Source organism: Podarcis erhardii, assembly GCF_964252035.2.
Source record: "Podarcis erhardii genome assembly, chromosome: 4".
Lineage (NCBI taxonomy): Eukaryota > Metazoa > Chordata > Lepidosauria > Squamata > Lacertidae > Podarcis > Podarcis erhardii.
Genome location: NC_138508.1, coordinates 85,575,902 through 85,595,755, shown reverse-complemented (window position 1 = coordinate 85,595,755; position 19,854 = coordinate 85,575,902). Strand labels below are relative to the sequence as shown.

Sequence of the window (19,854 nt, the reverse complement as noted above, 5' to 3'; positions counted from 1 at the left end):
TGTGTGTGAGAATTGTTCTCTATTTTGCCAAATTCTGTGTATATGCTTTTGTTATTCTTCATTTTTCCAAGTCCCATTAAAAAATTGCTTGCTTAGCAACAATGAAAAAGCTTCCAAAGATGGGTCAATTGTGATGAACTTCACAGCTCAGCCCTTTTGGGAAGGGGGTTCTTCAAGTTTATTTCTGAGAAATTTGGGGGCCATACATGGGGGCCACTAGCATGATAAATTTGTTTATTTGAAGGACCATAATTCTGCCCAAAATTACACATGGGTAGGTCTTACTGAGATCATTTCAACTTAGGTACCCAGTTTACAGACAGCATGTAGACATTACATACATTTTACTGAAAAAAGTGGAATTTACTGCCACATAAAGATTGGGATCAATAAAGCTACTTTGGGTGCACTCAGAAGAACGTTTAAATTTCGCTCCCTTCACACATGAATCAGGAGGCATTATGTGATTACCAAAGAGTGAGACAACATTGCTGACTCTGCCCCTTGCCACCCACACATCTATTTATTTCATTTTTATTTTTTCATTGAATTTGTATGCCACTTTTTAGGGCAGTTCACAACATATTCATACATTCACATGGACTATCTACAGCAGGGATGGGCAACATGTGGTCCTCCAGATGTTGCTGGATTGTAAATTTCATTATCCCTGACCATTGGTTATGTTGGCTGTGGCTAGTGGGATTTCTAGTACAACAATACCCAGAGGTCACATGTTGGCTGGTACCTTCATTATACACCCTGCGGTGCCAGGAGAAAACATTCCTCTTCAACCAGGCCTTGGGCTGATTGACATCCAGTGCCCTCTTAAATGTGTTGTTGGAGGGGGGGGATTATTGGATTGTTGTTGTTCTTATTTTTACTATGTTTTTTGTGGTTTTTGCATTGTGATTTTATGTTGTGAACTGCCCTGAGATCTGTGGGTGAAGGGCGTTATAAGATTTAATAAATGAATGAATGAATGAGCAGCTACTGGAGAATAGGCTTCTTCACTGAAGTTATGCAAAGGATGGGTGGCTAAGCAGCGTGGACCCAATTCCTGGAGTCACAGGATGTCCTCTTCTGGCGTCACCTCAATGCTGCCCCCCCCAACCCCACTGAATTTCAAAGTTTTTGAATCTCCCCTTCCAATATGGTTTGCAAAAAAACATTCAAAAGCTTCCTTGATACCTAGTTCTTTGAATCCTGGCTATTGCGGCTATTGTGGTGTCGGAATAAATTTATAAACTTCATTACTATTTCAGAGTAGCAGGATACAATATTACAGCCATATTCAGTCCAAGCTTATGGCAAGGTGTGTCTGCACTGGACTTCCCCCAACCTTGAGGCCTTCCCTCTTCATTGCAGGTGGCTTTGAAAATATTCTCGAGTTTCAAAAGCTGCTTTGTAATATGTCATGGCGGCAGGGAGGGGCGAAAGCTAAAGGTCAGGCAAAAAGCCCCTTTGCACATGTGCAAATAGAATGCTTGGGAGCACTGAATGAAATGTCAGGAGTGAAACGGAAGTGCGGATTGTGTGAAGGGATCTCTTTAGCTGCTTTCCACCTAATTCTGCTTTATTTCTTTGTATATTTCAATAAAGCATCTCAATGGCTTTCTGGAAATACAGATAGGTTTTTCTGGATCAAAATTTGCTTTTCTTCAGTAAGCAAACTGTAATCGATAATTGCACAGTGTTAGTAATTTTGCAGAACTACTGTAAAAATAAATGAAATCCAAAACTTTTTTAACGGAGTCGATTATCCAAATGTATTTTTATATATGTGCTAGAAAAATAATTTATAATGTGAACTTGAAAGAACTCTTGAATGTAGTGTTTTTATTTTATTTAATTCTAATTTGCATTTGAAAAGTCTGCCTCTGTGCACTTATTTATTTAAACGTGTATGAAAACCCTTCAGTATTATCGAGAGGGTGTGATATACGACATGAGGTTTCAAAATAAGAATTGCACTATTTCAGAGATAAATTTTAATTCTGAAAAGGCTTGAATAAAGTGTTTAGCAAGCTTGAACAGTGTGCAGTAGCAGCCTCTTATACAAAATAGGACATGGAAATTTGTTCTGTTACGTCAAAGAAGAAATGAAATACTTTACTCGTCAAATAGTAGGTTTATGGTTTCAGACATATTTAATTTTAGACCAACAAGATTCTGCTCCATAACACTCAATTTAAAAAGACTAGGAAAAATGTCTTGCTGAGATTACAGATAATGTCCAGCCATTGTTTTGTCTTTCAAAATGCTCAGACGCAGCAAACCGAAAAACACCTTACAATCCTCTCTTTTTCCCTCACTTCACTAAGCACACCACAGGCGACTGATTTCTTGTAAAATGTAAGCTTATATTTTTAATATACTACTTGTTGCTTGTAACCGCTTCCCTTTTTCTTTTAATGCCTTGCTGGCTGTTCAGCTCTTAAAAGTCTGAAATAAATTCTCGTGGCCTTTGGTAATTAGCAGTGCTTTGTAAAACAATGAAAGCAAGGGAAGGCATAGGAATGGAACGGTTAATTAAGCTGCACTTAAAAAAAAAAGCCTTATACATAGTTTTATGATATAATTTAATGGACACCAAATATTGATTAGAGGCACTTGTCATTTTCATGTAAGTAACCCAGAAGTTTCTCTTTTACTCTGATGTAGTTTTATGCTCTGGAAGAGCTAGCAATTCAAATGAAATTCTAGTCAGCTGGTGTTAACTTTATGCAGAACTAAAAAAACCAAAACCACCTAAACTCCTAGCCACCCTGACACTTAACAACAACAACAACAACAACAAAAAAAAGAAAAAAAAAGGTGGGGAGTGATGCTTATGTGAAGAAATTGGAATGAGGAACTGCCTATTTTGATACCTATTTGGGGGGGGTCATTATATATATATATATATATATATATATATATATATATATATATATATATTTGCTTTCGTAGATTTTCACGGGTACAGGAATGCAGGTTTTGGTGTCCTCGGGTGTCTTCCCGTGTAAAAGTTGGGGTGTCTAGGCGACGTTTCGACGAGGTCTCACTCGTCATCTTCAGGCTGGTGCTTTCGGCTTCTTGTTACTGGAACAGAGCAGGATCTCAGTGTTTGAGTTCCTATAAATACTGTAGAGGGGGTGTGGTGTATAGCCTCCAATGTTCTGGGCAGAGAGGAAGTTCCCAGGCTAGTGTGCCTTTTCTTCTTTTGTTCCTTAATTACTTAAGTAATTAAGGAACAAAAGAAGAAAAGGCACACTAGCCTGGGAACTTCCTCTCTGCCCAGAACATTGGAGGCTATACACCACACCCCCTCTACAGTATTTATAGGAACTCAAACACTGAGATCCTGCTCTGTTCCAGTAACAAGAAGCCGAAAGCACCAGCCTGAAGATGACGAGTGAGACCTCGTCGAAACGTCGCCTAGACACCCCAACTTTTACACGGGAAGACACCTGAGGACACCAAAACCTGCATATATATATATGAATGAGACTTCAGACAGTTTTTCTACTTCATTTGCTGGAGTTAACATTTATTTATGCATTTTTATCCACAGCTGAAATGTGTGGTGGTGAAAGAAATATTATTATAAATTATTATTATTATTATTATTAGTAGCAGCATTTAATATAACTTATATCTGAATACATAAGGGCGTAGTTTGATACAAGTAGGTCTTTGCTACCCCCACAAAACTTATCAACATTCCTCAGTAGTCAGTGATGACTCGCAATATTCCTAAAACAGGACTGTCAAGCTAGTCCATCACTGTAAAGGGACATCTAGACATTTCTAGAACCTCTGGGAGCACTTGTGTTTTGGATAAGTGGGGGTACAATGATTGGTTCTTATTGCTGTCAGGGGAACGTCACTGACCTTTGATTAATCAAGGGTCAGAAAATCTAGGATGCGCTCTACCGAAATTCATTCTTTGAAGGAGTGTGGCGTAAAAAGTTTAATAATCGTCTGTCAAGCACTGTTAATTGCTGCTAATTATATTTTCAACTCTGTAGCTCCTGTTTCAGAATTTAATTTGGATGGAAGGGGGAAATGGCACTAATTATTTTACACAGATTTGGACAATGTCAAGGAATTCAGTCACGGCTGAATCCTCTTGATTTTGTTTTCTACATAGGTGTCTGATGCCAACAAGTCAGAGAGATAGGGAGAACCTTGAAGGGCACCAGTAAGACAAAACAGCTGAGCTGCTTGGAGGGAGGATGGGGATATAAATGTATAAAATGCACGATGCTTAACGCATGGGGTTGAGACTTTTAAAATTGTGTTATCTTCAACCCCCACCCTCTTTTCCTTGTCTAGCTCAGGATGTCTCGTGTGGGCCTGTTTGACACAGTTGGAATGACCTTGTCTGTCTTAATTTTTGCAAGAATTATGCCTTATCAGTAGTTGAGTATTGACAGTCTATTGTCACCGCTTGCAACACAACCAAGTACAAGTGTATATAGATATTGGGGACTTTCCTCTCGGTGCACTTTCCTTTGAGTTCAAAAAGAGGGTGGTGCTAAAATAAGATTCTAACTGTGCTTTTGACTGGCTCAGCGATGCAAGGTCTCTTCCAATTGTTGCCCCAATTGTTTTGGCTCCCCCCCCCCCATAAAGTTGTGTGTGATACTTCTCCCTCGCCTTCATCTCTGTGAGTTTTTCAAATATATCCTTTTCAAGCACCTGTGTTCGAAAATAATAAAGGTCTCTTTAAAAAAATGTAATGGAAGGGTTTTCACTTTTGCAGACAAGTCAGCAGGGCTGATATTGATCCAGCTTTTTAGGGAGCCCCAGTGCACCAGAAGGTGATACAGTAGAGGGCCTTGCAAGTCCTGGGAGCCTTCTGTCTAATTTGGCAGAAAAACACAATGTAGGGCAACAAAAGAAGGATCCTATACCGTAAGAAATCTCCATGCTCCCCCTTCCTCCTCCTCCCCCCACCATAAAAAGAGGCTTAATTTTTTCAGCTGCACACAATGATTTGATGCTCACTCTTGCATTGAAACAGTTGCTGTCGGAACAGGCAGGAAACAGTTTTCTTTTAATTGCTGAAATCATTCGGAAGTGCTTCGTGCGCTGCTTCTGTGCAGCAGATGCTGTGCATTAATTGGCCTGTGTAGGACTGACCCAGGGTTCCTTGCAGCGGGCCCAGTGCTAGGCACGGGGTTTAAATAGCTTATTTATTATTTTGGATAAGCTGGCAAACATGGTATGTTCTTGCACGTGCTGTATTTCATGGTCTGCCGTTCCAATGTCATGTGGGTTTCCAGCCCTGGTAATGTATTAGCAGCAGGTAAGCTCTAAATAACATCCATCAGGAGCTAATTTTTTATTTTTTTTTTACCCAGATACGCCAATGACTGATGAACCTGTCTTTTGTATGAATGTTTAGCACAGTAGAAAGCCATATGCCACTGGCACAGTTTCCTGTGCATTCTTTATAGTGGCTAGAGAGTAGTAGGGGGAAAATTTCTCTTGCATTTGCATCCTGTCATTTATGAACAGTTTGCACTTTCTAAAATAGCTCCAGGTTTTTTTTGTGTGTGTGTGTCTTGGAAGGAACAAAATGTAGGGTTTAGGGTTTCTTAAAGGCAATCTGACTATTGCTCTTGTGTTCTTTATCCAGGGATATTAGAGCTCATCCTTAATAGGGAACCTTGTTTTGTAACTCCCCGTCTGTTCAAAACAGACCTTACCCCATTAGAAGGTCTTCCCTTGTGTGGGAGGACCACAGCTGTTACCGTAAATCTCATCCAGTAACTGTATAACCCCCCATTTTGTGGTTCTGAAGGATGAAATTGAGAAATGGAATACGGTGCACTCATCCTTTACCTCTCCAATTTTAGGCCCTTGCACATCATTTTCATGCTTTTATTCCAAATCAAACGACATTAGTGAGGAACACCACCCTCTGCTAAATGCCTAGCATCAAAGGGCCCTTTTCACAAGGCCGGCATTTTATTTCTTTTCTAAGGAGTGGGTGAATCAATCTCCTTCTCTCAAAATCTTGGCCATTTCTTCAAGGTTGTTGCAGGAAAGATGCAGCATTTGGAAATGGAGTTTCCACAAAGCAAACAAGGTCCCAACTTAAAAAGAAAGGAGGGGGGGGAGCAAATGGCCTTAAGAGGTTTCTGTTTCTTTAAATCTTTGTGAAAGAAGTGGTTCTAACTTCTTATGGTGGGATATTGAGGGCTTAAACAGAAATAAGAAGTGGTTGAAATCATTAGCACAACAAAGCAAACTATAAGCTTGAAGATAAAAGTCCCTGGGGGAAAAGTCCTCTGAAAATAAATGGGACTTGATAGATTTCCATATCATTTATAACTTCCCTTAATTACACTTGGAAGACTTGCCAGTAAAACTGGAAAATTGGCAGCCTATATCCATTATAGTAATTTTGCCGACCATGGCAAGCAGCTGGCTTTACTGGATTTTATTTCCCATCACTCACAATTAATCATCAGCTGGAGATGTCTGAAACTCTTCAGAACGTAGCAATACTGTGTGACATTTGGGCCTCCTTAAAATGCTAAAATCTGCTGAGTAAATGGGCCGAGCTTTCTTTTCCTTCAAGCAAACTCATTTTGGTGCAAGGCAGGCTGCTTGCTTAATGACTGCCACTTTGATAATCGGATGCGAATGTGAACCTTGACCCGGTGTCAAAGGAGAGGACGCAGCAAGCTGGGTGAAAGATATGAGACTCAGATCTGCAAACTTTACACCAATTAGACAGAGTGGAGAAATACATCAGTGCCTATTGGGTTTATCAGAAAGACTTGCAGGGCTTGTGACTGTTTTGTAAGCCTAACATTGAAGACATCCTGTCACAATCATTAAGTCTTTATCAGTTGATTCACAAAAGTCTTAAGGGAGTGGACTGGACCCACAAAGATCTCTTCTTAGGCCCTGCCCTCAGACTGGAGCTCTCTTCATTGTACCTCTCAATATAAACAGGCGAACAATTAATATTCCTGTTACTTTCTTGTGCATAGTGAAAATAGATTTAAAAGTTCCTCCATTTTGCCAAGGAGCCCTGACATGACATTCATTATTACATTGCCTATAACTTTCAAGACTGTACAAGTTCTAAAGTTTGTTATCTAAACAGATGGTTACCACCAACTCCAATTTTTGTTCTCTAATTCCTATTTTTCTTTCCTATTTTTCTGTTTTTCTTTTTGAAATTATTTTCAAATGGAAATGTTGAGAATTTTGATGCAGGAAGCCATTGTGTACTTGGTGTGTTACACTTTGTTTTTGGAATGAAATGCAGTTTCGTTCCTAGTCAATGAACAATGAAATTAAATATTATTTATTTTCATATTAATTTTAATCCCAGCAGTTTCAATTTTCTTTCTTCTGAAAAGCCGTTTTAATGAACCTCTGCATTTTGTTTTGTGTTTTTAGAGAATTTAACGATGAAATCAATTACAATGGCCTCAGATGAGTAAGAATTCTGTGGATTTTATTTGATTTTCCCCTGCCCCCATTTGAGGTCACCACTGAAGCCATGATTAAAAGTATAAAGAGAATTTTAAATAATAACTATTTTTGATTACTGCAAACTGTCCTGTACAGTGTGATTTTTCTGCTTTTTTCCAGGTCAGTATCTTTAGAAGTGTAGAAAAGTTATTGAAATTTTTTAAAAAGCCTAACTTAATCCTTAAATGAGGAAAGAGGATATTTTAGAGATCTCGAAGATATTCATTTTCCGGCTTAAATAATACAGGCAGGCAAAAAGATACACACAATTATGCAGTGAAAGAAACTGAACAAAGCCCAAGAGAATGAATGAAAGAGGAAAGGGAGATATATTGGCGACTAATTTTAGGATTTGCTGTTTTGCAACACAGTGGGGGAGGATACATTAAGGATTGACATAAAGAACAATTATTAATGTGGGTGCTTAAGTGACACTTTCTCCTAAAGCCGTTTTAAATAAATTGGCTATTATTAGACATAATGCCACAGTATTTAAACATCGAGTATCTATGGAAATAAAAGTTTTCACCTAAGACAGAGAACTAGCATAAGTTAGTTTTCTTGTAAGGGTTTGTTGCGTAAGTCTTCGCTAAAGAATACTATTCCCAGTTACCTTTGGGGAGTACGTGTTTGGATAGAGAAGGGGTACATACGGAACGAAGTTAGAGGTTCATAGAAGGAACCCATCAGACAACCCTCTGTGTAATTTTTTTTAAAAATGTGGGGTTGTTGAATCTTTAGGAAATTGTTGCTGTGGGTGGGAGCAGGAGGTTGAGTATATGTTTTTTAACAGGCCCAGAAAATTATGTTGTTGGCCCCCTTTATATGTAAAATGTATTACGTTTGCATCAAGCATGCACACAGTTTGCAGTTTAGAACATGCTGATAGATTTGAAGCACTTAACATAGATGGTTTAGAATTTGGCAACTGGAGGCTTTTCTCATTTAGGAAACCTTCAACAATGACGAGATAAATCAAACTCATCTTGCAAAGCCCACTTCTAGAGCACGGAATATTTCTGAGAGTGGGAGGCAAAGGGAGACCTCTGACAGCAAAGGCTGGGAAGGATGTAAGATGGATAGGGAGATCCCTTTGGTCCAGTGTTTTGAAGCTTTCGGAGAACTTAGGGGAACTCCTGAGCTTTCGGACAGTTTTCTGAGAAAGTTTGGGAACAGTAGGCCTACTCCAAATAGTGAAAGGGCAGTATTTGCACATTAATGGAATTTTTATGCCGGAATGCTTCTCTTGTTCATCAGTTAACCTAGTACCACTAATGCTATGTGCACAAGTCATGTATCAGTGCAGTGTTAAGCCTGATACGACACATTCGCTCTAATGTACTTGCACGTATCTCTTGTTTTGTAGCTCAGGATGGAAATAAACTACAGTGGTACCTCAGGTTACAGAAGCTTCAAGTTACAGACGCTTCAGGTTACAGACTCTGCTAACCCAGAAATAGTACTTCGGGTTAAGAACTTTGCTTCAGGATGAGAACAGAAATTGCGTTCTGGCAGTGCGGCAGCAGCGGGAGGCCCCATTAGCTAAAGTGGTATCTCAGGTTAAGAACTGTTTCAGGTTAAGAACAGAGCTCCAGAACAAATTAAGTTCTTAACCCAAGGTACCACTGTACTCAAATCTTAGCTCCCTTTTGTAATGGAAGAAATTCACTTTCCTGTGATTGATCCCGACATGTTTTTGTCATCTGAGCTGTGTGGCATCCCCTTAAGGAAAAAAGTACCTATGTTACCATAGGAGATGGGAACAGTGACGTGCTTTCATATTGTACCTGGGTTAAGTCAACATGTTGAATGAGACTATTCTATGGTCTCTCCTTTTTGCACGGCAAATTTCGTACTCAACATTGTCCTATCCATTTAGGACTGTCTCTCATAACATGCCATGAACTTCTTTATGCAGCACAGTGATGGCCACCAACTTGGGTGGCTTTTATAGATTATTGGACGACAGCCACTAGCCACAATGGCTACGTTCTGCCTCCACAGTCAGAGGCATAATGCCTCTGAATACCAGTTGTGGGGAATCACAGGTGTGCGATGACTGCTGTTGTGCTCATGTTCATCTTGCCAGCTTCCCACAGGCACCTAGTCCTGTGAGAACAGGATGCTGAACTAGATAGGTCCTTGGCCTGATCCAGCAAGTTCCTCTTAGGTTCCTATGAAGACAAGGAGGCGAAAAGTGTGTAGCGCTTCCTATTTAATGTATATGCGATGAAAAAACTGGTAGTGGTGTGTGTGCACCAATCACACGTGACTGCATAGCTGACTTGAGGAGGCCAGGGGCAGCATGAGATTAACTGCAGTTTTATTTGGGGTTTGAGATGTGGGCTAAGATGTGCAGCCAAAAGCTGCACAAAGAAAATGGGCTTTGAGGAATGAGTTTCAGCCATCAGTATTCTGCGAGGGTGCCCAGACATAAGGGAAAGCAAGTGAGGATGTAAAATAGGAGACTTGAGTGGTTGAGGGTGCTGGAATTGGGATGTGGCAAGGGTCACAGGCGTGAATATATAGGAAGTGTGTGTGGAAATCTGTTATATGTGAAGAGGCCACTTCTCTCTTACAGTGTCCCAGTTAAGTCCCAACAGCTGTGGATAGTTCATTCCAGGTCAACAAAGAAGCAATGTGATTCAGTCTATTGTTCTCTTGCTGACGTGGAACAAGCACTTTTGAGCAACAGCCTTGAGAAACAAGCTGTATTCCTTTATATAACTTTACATCTTACTTTTCAATAAAATTGCAGTGTGTGTTTTCCGTAGGAAGGCTGTGGATTGTGGCTCCTCTCTGCACAGTTTATTTCATGTACACACAGTGCAATGCATGGATTGCCAGTGTGGCACCTTTGCCCACAGAGAGACCTTCCCTGGTGCCCACAGGGTCCCATCCCCTTGCTCAGATTAGGCTTAAAAGAAGCCTTCTTTAGCCTATAGAAGCTCATTTTTTCAAACCTAATCAGGGCCTGGGTGTTACCCCATGGGGAGTGGAGAGCTACCACACACATGTGATGCCCACCACAGTCTCTCTCTTTTGAAATCGTGACCTCGCCCTAACAAGGTTGTTGACTCCTGATGTAATTGATGCTTATTACATGGAGGTGGTAATGTATGTAGGTGTCAAGACAGGATGAAAGAAATGAGGTTCTTTTGGAGGGGCAACACAGAACAAGTACTTGAACATTTAGCAGATGTTTTATGGGAGATATGAAGTCTGTGTGACAAATACACTTATGCATGCAGTAGATCTGTTCAACTTTTGTTATTTAATATGGTGTTTCCAGTGACAAAATTGCATATGTGGGTAGTATAATCTTGAAAGTATTAGTTCATGTAACTAGTATTTCAGACCATGTATAGGAAGAATCTCAAACTGCTCCCATCGCTGGTTTGGAAATAGTATAGTCTCTAGTGGAAATGATCTTTCATTGTGGGCTCTGAAGCATGTTACTTCAGATATGAAGTAAGGAAAGTCACACTTAAATTGTGATGTTTGAGGGAAAAATGACCCAAGGACAGAGAGCTACTTCATGCAATGCAAACTGGCTAGATTTTTTGGTTGTAAGTTGCTCTTGAGTTGCCTTGGGCAAGATAAAACTACTGTATTTTTCGCCCTATAGGACGCACATTTTCCCCTCCAAAAATGAAGGGGAAATGTGTGTGCGTCCTATGGGGCGAATGCAGGCTTTCGCTGAAGCCTGGAGAGCGAGAGGGGTCGGTGTGCACCGAGCCCTCTCGCTGTCCAGGCTTCAGGAAGCTCTGCGCAACCCTCGGGAGACCGGCTTCGAGGGTTGCGCAGAGCTGCCTGCAGTCTCGGGCTCAGCGCAGCTCTGCGCGGTCATCGGGAGCAGGGCGCGAAGTCCCGCCCGGCTCCTGATGGCTGCGCAGAGCTGCCTGCAGTCCCGGGCTCAGCGCGGCTCTGCGCGGCCATCGGGAGCGGGGCGCGAAGTCCCGCCCGGCTCCCGATGGCTGCACAGAGCTGCCTCCAGTCCTGGGCTCAGTGCACTTCTCCCCATTGCCAGCCCCACCAGCTCGGGGGACAGTGGGGAGGTGGAGCGCGCCTTCCCGCTGTTCCCCGACCTGCTTCTTCCAGCCCCGCACCTTGGGGGGAAATAATTTTTTTTTCTTTATTTCCCCCCAAAAAAACTAGGTGCGTCCTATGGGCCGGTGCGTCCTATGGGGCGCAAAATACGGTAATAAATGTAATAATAATAATTTCCCAACTTCCTGTAAAGCTGTGTATTTATCAGACAGAGGTAGCTTGCCTAATTGGCATAGGATGTGCTTATCTCACATGATCAACTTTTTTGGGCTTAAAAAAATAATCCATGGAGGTACACAATGGATCCACTGGTTACCTTGAGCATGTGAACAGTTTGTTAAGAGTTCAACTAGGCAGAAACAGAAAGTGAGAGTGCCACTCTGAATGAATATGAGACTGGGTGGTGGTATTTTGATTCCATAAGACTTGCATCTGGTCTGCAAATGTCTGCTTTTCTTAATAATGAAGAGACAAGGAATTCCACAGGGCTCTTTGAGGACTAGTAATCCAAGTGAACACTTCTCTTACTTTGGAAATTGCTGCAATTTGGAAAGTGCATGCAATTGCTGATCCTTTCTTTACAAGGACTAAAACATGTATTTTGTTTTGCTTTGCTTTGACTTGTAAGCTGAGATTCTTGGGAAGGTGAATTCTCTAGCCAGCCTCAAAAAATGCACATTTTTCCTGTGTTTGCAGTTTTCTGTACTGCATGCATAGCCTTGTTGAGTCAGAATCCATATTCTTTATACAGTGGGAATTAAATGATGGTTAAAGCCTCTTCAAGAATTGAGTATCTGTAGGATCTGAACTCAAGTTTCTATCAGACCAGAGTACATCATATGGTGCATATCAGCATTAGAGTCTGAAGGTGACTTAAGAAAGGATCTACACATGGGATAAGAATTGTCTTTTTTTCTTTGTTTAAAGATGTTTCTGTGTTAATTTTCCTGTTGACTTTAAGGTTATAATAACATTAGCATTTTAATGTCATCTTTTTTTGCTTTTACCAGGTTGCAGAAGGTCAGGAGGTCTGTGTGATTGAAGCTATGAAAATGCAGAACAGTTTGGTTGCTGCTAAAACTGGCAAGGTATGTCCAGACTACTAGATGTTTTAAGTAACTTGTCAAGTTGACCACAAGCTTTATTTTTGAAAATAGATTTTATTATTGGCATCAATCTTGAACCTTATTGCACTGTTCTGTAACTGTGTGGTGACGCACACACTTTGAATTCACAAATGTTTATCAAATGTTCAGAATTATTTGTCTTGGCTGCAGCCTTTCTGTTCCGATTTGGCCTAGGCTACAATCCAATAGAGTTACAGTAGATGCACTTTGGGTCCAGGGTGCTTGTGCTGGATTGTGGCCCTAGAAATCAGAATCTGTGCCTTTGTAATTTCACTAATTGTTCAGCTAGGCCAGAGGTAGGCAACCTAAGGTCCGGGGGCCAGAAGTGGCCCAATCGCCTTCTCAATCCGGCCTGTGGACGGTCTGGGAATCAGCGTGTTTTTACATGAGTAGAATGTGTCCTTTTATTTAAAATGCATCTCTGGGTTATGAACTGGCATAGAAATTCGTTCATATTTCCCCCCAAAATATAGTCCGGCCCACCACATGGTCTGAGGGATGGTGGACCAGCCCACAGCTGAAAAAGGTTGCTGACCCCTGAGCTAGGCAGTCCCAAAACATGTCATGCACAAATAGACTTTAGGACCACAATGCAGAGCATATGGCCAAAACTTTACACACAAGCAGTGCTTCTTTTTAAAACAAACAGTTCACTGCCCCTTCACGTGCCAAGCTTTTAAAAGTGCTTCATCCCAGTGGGTATGTGGAGGTAGTCACAAGGTTATTTAGGTTGTTAGGATATTGCAAAATACTTAGGAGGTGTCATCTCTGCTTTTGCTTTTTCTAAATTACCAGGCACAGTGCAAGTCCCATTTTTAAGCCGTATTGAGGCATTCAGTGTCTATTTGTAATCAGGATTCTAAACAACACAAGGAGCCTCCCTAAGTACAGGAGGCAGCCCACTTCAGCATTTGATTCTTCAACTCATGGAGGAATGAAAAAAGGCAGATGAGGATGTGCCAGAAGGAATAGGGCTTGGCAGTGTGCCCCTGCTGTTCCTCACATGACTGTGATTGCGCATAGACACTGAATACTCAGACAGGGCGATACTCACGTATAGATAAATGTCAGTAGTTCTTGTTTACAGAACATTTGTGAAAATACATTATTTGGTACAAAACAGTTCCTGGTAGACAATTTATAAGAGGCCTGGGTTTGTTTTTGTCTAGTGTGTGTATTAGGGCTGGGCGATACCAGCTTTTCAACATCGTGGTATATCACCAGTCCTGGGTTTGGTGATATACCGTGATGCTGAAAAAACAAGCTGCATGAGAGCTGAGGTGGTTTCACCCAGGCGCTTGTGGGCTGGGATAATGTAGCTTGTTTGCGCAGCTCAGCTGGGGATCAGGAAGGTTCCCCCTCCCCAACCGAGACATCCCCGGTGCGAGCAGGCAGAGCGTTGGGGCTCCTTTAACTGCTTGCTGTGGGAACGGCACCTGCACTCCCATCAGCTGCACAGTTTCATGGAGCCACCAGCTCACAAGAGCCAGTGCGGGGCTGGGTGCTCCTTTAACTGCTTGGCTGAGGCAAGGGCAACCGCACAGTCCAGCAGTTTAAAGAAGCAGAGAGAACAAGAAACTGCATCAGCGCCTCACCGATACAGCTTGTTTCTTCCTCTGTGCCGTATGAGGGCAGAGTTTGGATGGTGGCTTCACTCAGCGGTATATCGCTGGTGAAACCACCTCTGCTCCTGAGTCCCTCTTCTAGCAGCACCCGCTGGAGGAAGGCACTCTTTACTCCCTCCAGCAGACGGACCCGGTGGCAGTCTGCTCCTCATACTGGTCCTGGGCAATATATCACCCAGGCCTAGTGTGTATTTGAATTTTAAAGCCCATTTCTACAGAAATGGTTATGACATTTACAGTTGGGGGTGGGGGGACCAACCAAACCTCTTGCATAGTTTGTAGATTTACTTTGGCACAAGCACCAAAGGTGATTGACAATAAAAATGCTAAACAATTGCAGCAATGAAAAGCAACAAACAAAACCAGCATCAAGCACAGCGCTATTTTAAAATAGTGTAAAAATTGTCTGATATTTACCAAAATCACCTTTAAAAAATCCAGATGTTAAAACACACAGAGAAAAACAAACTTCTTAAGTGTTTTGGATAAAATGAAGCACAATTAAAAACTTGGGCAATGTGTTTGATTATGTTCCAGGACATGCTTTTTAGATTTCTGTTTCATGTTGTATAAGGTCTTTAAAATGGAAATCTACCACTTATTTTCTTTGCACAGCCAACTGCAATTAAAAAAAGATTCTTGGCCTTGTTTTCAGAATCAAATTGATTTTTCCTTCCTTTGCGCTGCAGGTGAAAGCTGTACATTGCAAAGCTGGTGAAACTGTCGGGGAAGGAGATGAGCTTGTGGAACTGGAATGAAACTATTTATTTCATATGTTGCCACAATTGACTAGCACCTTCTATGTTCCTTCACAAATTCAAATGAACATTAAGGTAGCAAGCAAATTATGTAAACTAAAACAATGCTATGGTATTTTTTAAAACTATCTTAAACAAGAGGCAAGGGTCCATATTGCTGAGACTGAACTTAAAATTGCCTCTGGATCTCATATCACTCCTTTTATAAATACCTGTACATAAGGGATTTGTAATTCTCTTCTGCAGTTCTACTGCTGTCAAACAAATTAATAAAAGCATTTTTGCATATAAACTGTGTCATTTACAGCCGTCACAACTTTGGTACCTTAACCTAAAACTGGGTCTCCACATGTAAAGGGTGAGTTTTAATTAGCCAGTAGGCATGGGGAACCTCTAGCTCATGGGCTAAACTAAACCTGACAATGATCCTGACATTATATATGACCTCAGGCGTGGGGCAGGAAAAGATATGACTGCAAAGCAACAATCAGGAGTCTTAAGGAAGTTCCCAGTTCTTCCTTGGCAAGTGACACTTGTATTCAGTACCGTTTAAATCTGGTGTGAAATGCAAGCCCCACGGGGATTGGTTTTACTCAGGAGCCTCCAACTGGGAACTCCTGAGTGCAGCTGCTCCCTACTGAAAGTAGGGCTGGAAGCTCATCATGAGAACAAACAGACCCTAGCCTGATCCTGTTTATCACCCCACACCAGGTGCATGCACTGTCATAACTCTTGTGACTGTAGTAGTGTCCTACACAGCAAGTCCCCACATCTAGATTTAATTTACTATAATAATGACAAATGTTTTAAGTAAATCATACTAAGCGGTTTTGTAAGTAATACAAATGTACACAATTTTAAAAATATCTATTACAAATTTTCTCATTATTTACAGTCAAGGATTAATAAAATGAATTTTGTCAAAATTTATACCACTATCACTCTACAATTAAAACAATCTGCCATCACCTTATTTTTACTTGGAAGCCTAACAAAAGCAAAAGAATGACTGGACTGTATAAGAGAGAAAGCTGAAACAAAGACATGAACATAAGTGAGCAATTGTATGTGTACAGCCTTAAGTAGTAGGATAATTAATACAATAGTAGGAGTAGCATTGTGTGTCTAATTAATATCAGGAACTGCTCTGCCCTTCAGTTGTACAGCAAGGTCACATTGGGTACTTAAGGAATATAACCAACCTTAAAAACTGCTTTCTTGCAGTTTTCTTGAGAATCTGCCTTCTTCCCTGCTGGCATATTTCAAAATTCTGACCTATAAATGAAAAGAGGTTGTTGATTCTGTTCAGTAGTCTGTGGTCATTTATGGAGCTGAAACAGGCAGGAAGAGAATGTAAATATACTAAAACCTAATGAATAGAACTCCTGCCAACCTAGCAGTTTGAAAGCACGTCAAAGTGCAAGTAGATAACTAACTTCCGGCGGGAAGGTAAACGGCGTTTCCGTGCGCTGCTCTGGTTTGCCAGAAGAGGCTTAGTCATGCTGGCCACATGATCCGGAAGCTGTACACTGGCTCCCTCGGCCAATAAAGCGAGATGAAAGCCGCAACCCCAGAGTCGGTCACGACTGGACCTAGTGGTCAGGGGTCCCTTTACTTTTTTAATGAATAGAAACTATTATGTCCAGAAAGGTGGACAAATAAATGAAGAGGCAGAGGACTCCACATCACTTGGACTTCACTTTGTGAGTCAATATTCTTAGTTCCTTCCAATTCCTGAACCATAACTTTCTCTGGAGCTCTTAAGGCCCATTTGACAAATCTGGCTCCTAGCAGCACTATGATCTCAACTCATTTCAATTCACGGATTTCGTAGTCATGCTAGTGATATACTGCCTGCAGGATCAGAGGTAACATGCCTCTAATATCACTTGCTGGGAACAGCAGCAGGAGAGGTACATGGCCTTTCTGATCTGCTTGTAGGTCTCACATAGGCATCTGGCTGGTCCGTGTGAGAAAAAGGATGCTGGCCTAAGTAGGCCTTTTGTCTCATCCACCAGGGCTGTTCTTAAGTTTTTAACTTGTTGTTCCAGAGCAATGCCACTCCAGAACAATGCCACATATCATGAGAGCCTGATGCTCTCATCATTTTTGCCCTCCATGCCCACTTAGAGCACCTGAAAGCCAGAGGACTGGACTTTGAGGGCATCAGCAAAGAGAATTCCCTTAGCGAACTCATTTGTCTCACAGTGCTTGATTAATGGATCTCTTACAAGGGCCATTTCCTTGCTTATGTGAAGGTTGTACAGTAATGCAAAAAGCTTGTTGTAAGCTGGAGGTTCTTTATCCCCAGGTTCATTGCTAGAAATACTGCAGTATTTTATCTTTGCTTTGCAAAACAGTATTCCCCCCTCCACCTCTTGATCAAGTTTTAAACAGAGAACTACAGAATTAAAGACATCCATGCATCTTGCATGACTAGGCAAGTTTAGTCTGAAAAGCTGACTGGACCCCAAAATATTGGCTCGAAGGCAACTATATTATGGTTTGAAACATTAGTGCTTACTTTCTGTAAAAATGCTAGATTTTTTACTCAACCTCTTGATAATATGTCCATATCAGCTTTTACCTTCCAGTTTCAATCTCTGTTTTCCCTTAGTACATATGGAAGCCCGTGTTTCCCAAAGGAATCATAGTTGTCATAGTAAGGGAGATGTATCCATTCTGGCTGATAAGTGGTGGTGCTATACACATAGCATTCCAGGATGCTGTTAACAGCTGGCATCCCTTCAGGTGGACTACTTTCATCTTCCTGCTCAACAACTTCAATTCTCACTGGGGTTCGCTGATACATGTCTGGACAACTTTCAAACTCATCAAGGAATTGCAACATCTGGTCATTGACAGCATAAATCTCTCCAGTGACACGGTGTCCCGTTCCGGGGATATTCAGCAAATAAGGAACGTTGTATTTCCCGGCAATCACTAGGGGGTATTTCTCCACTGTGAGCCCCCTGCCCTGGAATCTGGCTGTCCCATTAGCACCATTTATCATGTACGGGTAGTTGGGCTGGCCTTTCTTAAGGGTCCCGTAGACAAAGACACGAACCATTCCTCTGACGAAAGGAACTGAAATAAACAAAAATAAGCCTTGATACATTATCGCACTTTGTGTAAACATTGTTCCTTAAAAGCTTGTTATTACAGCAATATTTAGCAAATACGGTTGCTTTAAAACAATCCAAGGAATACAAGCTGGCTATTTTTCTAACTCCAGTTATAATTTACAATACAAGTGTCAAAAGGAAGAAAGGAAAGATCATAGCAAAAATAAGAAACGGTTGCTTGTTGTTCGACAGCAAGCACTCCAGTTATCAGTTCACACTGTCTAATTCCTTCATGTAATAGTGTATGTGGTCACAAGATTCGTTATGAACAGGGCCATCTAATCTAAGCAACCATTTTCAGGATCCCATTGTTTTCAGCATGTATGTACAACCCAACTCTTTCTGCAAGTGAGCATGTATGTGGTTGGTTTGGTTACTGTATATGAATTCCAGTTGACATACTCATTATCAAAAGTTATGACAGGCCTTCATGTACATGATGTAGCCATTGTGTACAGTACCTGCCCTGCAATCTGTGTATTAAATATGTCTCAGAAGCAATCTATTTTTTAAAAAATAAAAAGTCATTTTTTAAATAAAGTCTATAAATGATCAATAATTCTAAAACACAATTATTACAATCCCTGTGAATGCAAAGGTGGTAGGTTATTTTAACAATGCTACCTCCTTGGGTCCAACAGATATTAAAACAAATTCACAGGAGGGATGTGTGCAAGTTTGGAATATTCAGCAAAATACTGGACCAGCTCTGGAAATCCATAAGCCACCAAAAGATTGTGTGTGAAATACACCACCACTTTTGAAAGTAGAGAAAAGGATACAAAGTCAGAGTCACTTAAATATTACTCCAAAAAAACCCTCCCCCCCATTGGGGTTAGTGCATTTAATTCTTATTATTTCCATTTATAGACCACTTACAGTCTGAAAGAGACAGACAGAGAAACACACAAAACATTTTTCATTGCTCTTACTTCCAAGGTATACCAAAGAGTAGAACAGGCTCCACAATGCCAACCAGAACACTCGGGGGCGACAGTGTCAAGAACTCCACACACACTCTGGGAAGGCCAACCTTTAGTCAATTTCAACCTTCAGGTCAGTGGCATCAATCTCACCATGTAAGGGGGATTGGGGTTTTCTACCCCAACCCAGCTAGGAGCTGATGCAAGAGGTTGAAAAAAGCCTCATTCCAAGGGCAGCCATTTTCTCGGCTCTTGGTCAGACAAGCCTCTAATTCTTACTCCAGCTTTAAAGCACAGGTTGAATTTCAGCTTCCTCAAAAGTCAAATCTGCAAGGCTTACACAATGGTCACTGCTCATATCCTGCCAAAGACCTAGCCTTCATTGCATTACACCATTTCCAAAAATGTTTGATGTTTCTCACCAGGAGATTTCTGTCACAGATTGTGACTCTAGCTTTTGGCATGAGTGTGGCGCTAGTGTTTTGCAATACACCTGGCTGACTAGTTTGATGTTCTATTTTGGGAACAGCTTTCCCAGTGTAGGGCAAAAGAGCCTCCAATTTACTAAAGTAATGAAAAGGTTTCCATTTTATTCCTTGGCTACTGTTCAAAGTATTCTGCCTCCCAGATGAACCTTTCTCCCTCCCTTCATGATGTTTCTGTCCAACTAAAGCCCAGAACATCTGATGCTTCCCCAAATTTTGCTATCAGTCATGAACTGCTAGGAGAGACAGTCTCTCCCCCCCTCCAACACAGCAGTT

The 19,854-nt window shown here is 41.2% G+C and overlaps 2 protein-coding genes across 16 annotated transcripts in view; one reads left to right on the top strand and one right to left on the bottom strand.

The window, feature by feature from the left end:
- PCCA (propionyl-CoA carboxylase subunit alpha) overlaps positions 1 to 15,337 on the top strand; it is a 240,178-nt gene extending 224,841 nt beyond the window's left edge. For both annotated transcript variants that reach the window (XM_081858120.1, XM_081858119.1), the window contains exons 23-24: positions 12,546 to 12,623; positions 14,977 to 15,337. In XM_081858120.1, the coding sequence (XP_081714246.1) occupies positions 12,546 to 12,623; positions 14,977 to 15,045 (147 nt within the window). In that variant the 3' untranslated portion in view covers positions 15,046 to 15,337. The remainder of the gene's footprint in view (positions 1 to 12,545; positions 12,624 to 14,976) is intronic.
- The window catches only part of GGACT (gamma-glutamylamine cyclotransferase), a 51,411-nt gene that overhangs the window by 15,649 nt on the left and 15,908 nt on the right, over positions 1 to 19,854 (bottom strand). For 6 of the 14 annotated variants that reach the window (XR_014155565.1, XR_014155566.1, XR_014155567.1 and 3 more), the window contains exons 2-3: positions 17,633 to 18,132; positions 16,248 to 16,376 (exon numbers count right to left, since the gene is read on the bottom strand). Coding sequence is in view for 4 of the 14 variants with exons in the window: in XM_081858373.1 (XP_081714499.1) it covers positions 17,642 to 18,115 (474 nt within the window). In the remaining 10 variants the exon portion in view is untranslated. Of the gene's footprint in view, positions 1 to 5,872; positions 6,944 to 15,889; positions 16,377 to 17,632; positions 18,133 to 19,854 lie in introns of those variants that run through there. The other 8 variants (XM_081858373.1, XM_081858374.1, XM_081858376.1 and 5 more) reach the window with 5 other exon arrangements.